This window comes from Callorhinchus milii, unplaced genomic scaffold (genome assembly GCF_018977255.1).
Source record: "Callorhinchus milii isolate IMCB2004 unplaced genomic scaffold, IMCB_Cmil_1.0 Scaffold207, whole genome shotgun sequence".
NCBI lineage: Eukaryota > Metazoa > Chordata > Chondrichthyes > Chimaeriformes > Callorhinchidae > Callorhinchus > Callorhinchus milii.
Window position 1 is genome coordinate 282 of NW_024704948.1, and position 3,132 is coordinate 3,413.

At 42.1% G+C, this 3,132-nt stretch overlaps 1 gene segment (V, D, J or C); it reads right to left on the reverse strand.

Moving 5' to 3' along the window:
* Nucleotides 1–1,141: 1,141 nt before the first annotated feature.
* LOC121851914 lies at nucleotides 1,142–1,968 on the reverse strand (the record flags this gene model as incomplete). The annotated part of the segment is given in 2 exon segments: nucleotides 1,142–1,443; nucleotides 1,923–1,968. Coding segments are annotated over 2 exon segments (348 nt in total), but the record flags the coding sequence as incomplete, so codon positions are not given.
* Between the last annotated feature and the right edge of the window lie 1,164 nt (nucleotides 1,969–3,132).

A 3,132-nucleotide genomic window follows, 5' to 3' on the forward strand; every position in this document is an offset into this window, starting at 1 on the left:
ATGTGGATACCCATCAACATGATTACGATTATCCCAAGTAACCTGAGAGATGTAATAATGATCCATGTTTTTGATATAGCGCCTTACTCGCCTCTTCGAGATGTCCAAAAGCGCTACACAGGTTATTCTCTCAAGTGTAGTGAGAGCGTATTATATGGGGGAAACGGAGCAACGAATTGCACTTATCAGTGTCATACAAAACTGTGGCTGTTAGAGCGACAATATTTTTAAAAACATCGATTTTTTATGTTTTTTATTATTCATTTTCTTGCGTTCAAACTACAACTGGATTTTTCCATGTATTGCAAACGAAAACATTATCCCTCTCTCTCTCTCTTTCTCTGTCTCTCTCTCTGTCTGTCTCTCTCTCTCTCTCTCTCTCGCTCTCTCGCTCTCTCTCGCTCTCACCCTGTCTCTCTCTCTCTCTATCGAAATATCGATCTCTCTCAGGCACACAAGCACACAATAACCAATTCTGGTTGCTGAGTTGCTGAGAGTATTAGCTACAGCCCCTCATCACATCTTCAAGACACCTGAAAGCGCTTCACGGTATCCACAGCAAAGTGTATACATTAGATGAAGTTTCGCAAGAGCAAAATTTAGGAACCTCTGATTCTGCTTTATGGTAACCCCTGGAGGTTAGCAAGCTCAAACTGGGCTAATTTCAAGCGCCTTATCACGTCTTCGCGAAGTCTCAACGCATGTTGCCACATAGGCAATTTACACTACGTGTTGTTTGCGAGACGCGGCAGCCAATTCTACACAGCAGTGAACCGCAAGTAGTGGTATACTGACTAAACTCCATTTATTCCTTTATGAAGGGAACATTCCTTAGAAAAAAAAACTATTCCCAAAATGACGAACAGCTGGATTCCTACTTACTGCTCGGTAAACAGAGGCGAGTGGATGGAGTAAGGAAACTTGCCTAAGCTTCCGCCCTGAGCTGCCGGGGAATCGAACCCAGGTCCACTCTCTTGTGAGACGAGTGCTATAACCAGAACCATACAGGACTCCACAGACTCTGTACACCACACTCCCGGTTATAATTGTGGAAACACATCAGTCTGTTCCACCCACGAACTTAAATGTGTGAGACGAGGCCATGATTCTCTGCTGAGTTTTTTACAGTGATTCTGCCTACCTGTAACAGTGTGGGGTCCAGGGCACAGTAATACACAGCGCTGTCATCCACAACAGCCCCGAGTATCTGCAGGTTAATTACTTTATTCTCCTTGATCAGCTCGGCGGTGAAACGGTCAGGAGGGTTGTCTTCATTTCCAGAGGCATATATCCTGAACAAGTACTGAAGAGCTCCATCGGGATATTGCCTGTACCAGAAGGCAGTCTGCAATGAGGAATAACTGCAGTTCAGTGTCACGTTTTGTCCTTCAAAATCTGTTATCTCGGGAGGATATTGGGTGACTGCATCTTGCCCGTAGACTTCTGAAAGTACAAAAAAAAAACATTTTGCTGAGCAACGTTCATGGAGATTTGCAATCATAATAATTATTATAATAATTTCGATTTCTATAACACGTTATCACACGGTTTGGACGTCTGAAAGCCCACACAGAATGCATTTTTATGAGAACTGACTATATTTTGAGGGAGAAAAGTTGCAGCCAATTAAGAGCTGCGTTGTCGCCCAAACCGTCATGGAATGATTAACGAAGTTATTGTTGACTGATTTATTCTTTAATATATTATTACTTTCGGATAGCTATCCCTGAAACAATTATCAACCGGGTTCCTACTTACCGCCGGTAATCACAGGCTTGAGGTCTAAGCAAATTTGCTGGAAGTTTCAATTGCCCGAGAATCGAAACAGGTCCTGTCGCTTGAGAGGTGAGTGCTCTCAACACTAAGCTTCTGATATAATATAATGTAAAGGCCATGCTCTGGATATGTCCACTCATACTTACCGGCTATGGTGAGGATTGCTATCAGTAACTGGCAGTGAGCTGTCATGTTGGCCGCTGAGTTGTGGACAGACAATCGGATCTCTTCCTTTGTATATCGCTGTGTTGCTGCTTCAGTGACAAGTTGTGAGGTAGCGGCTGATCTGATGTGTTCAGTGGTTTATTACCTCCAATTGTAGGCGTTTCCCACTCACCAGGGGTTCTTAAATTTGATCTTCTGGCGATTGGTAGCCAATGGGCCTGGGATTGAATGGGAGCAACGACTTGTCTTTCACCCACAAAGAATGTACTTTACGTTATATTCTGTGATGCTATTTGAGACGTCTGGAATAGTAATGAGTCGCTGTATAAAGTGCAAAGTCTATTATCATTGCTGTGATTGCTTTAGTTTGGTTGATGTTGAACAATGCAGCCCAACCTAAGTGATTGAAGATTTAATTTCTACCATCAAAGCTGATGTGAAAGCCTTTCCCTGTTGATGATAGTTTCTATTCTGAGTCAGAATGTTGTTGGTTCAGGAGACAAGTCGGCACTTTGAGCTCACAGTCTACGTTATGAATATTCGTGGGGAAATTAATGTTTGAATATTGCTTCATATTTTGGCTCACAACGTGCAGTCACTGCTTCTTACAGAAATGCCATTTAAAGTCTTGGAACCGCCTCCAACGTGAAAAGAGCTGTATCAAAGGCAAGGATTATTGCTATTATTATTATTGTTATCGATGGCCAAACCTTCTGATCATTGCATCAAAATAAGGAATCTGCAAACTGAGATACCTAAACCATATTAAACAAAGTCAGCTTTAATCTTCTTCTGCATTGAAACCGAAACAAGCGAACATAATGCTGCTAACAAAATGAAGCACATTTGTTCCCGAAACGAGAACCATTAAGTGCGGCTGCTTACTTGGGAGAATGACAATTAAACATAGACTCAGCAATTTAAATTGCTTCTTGAGTAACCTAAGGCCACGCCGTAGGCAAATCTTTGTAAATTGCAGTTGATCCAGTAACAGTGTATATGATGGAAATATGTCACCTGTAACAGGAAGCAATCTGTTATTGCTGACAAGTCAATTAGTTACAGAAAGGAACCTGACAAGTTATCTGAGTTGCAGCTCATGTTATATATGTTTTGGTTCGCCATCTGCTGGTGGATTGCAGCTAAAGCACGTGTACAGTTGGAGACATTTGACAGCAAATAGTTCACGGC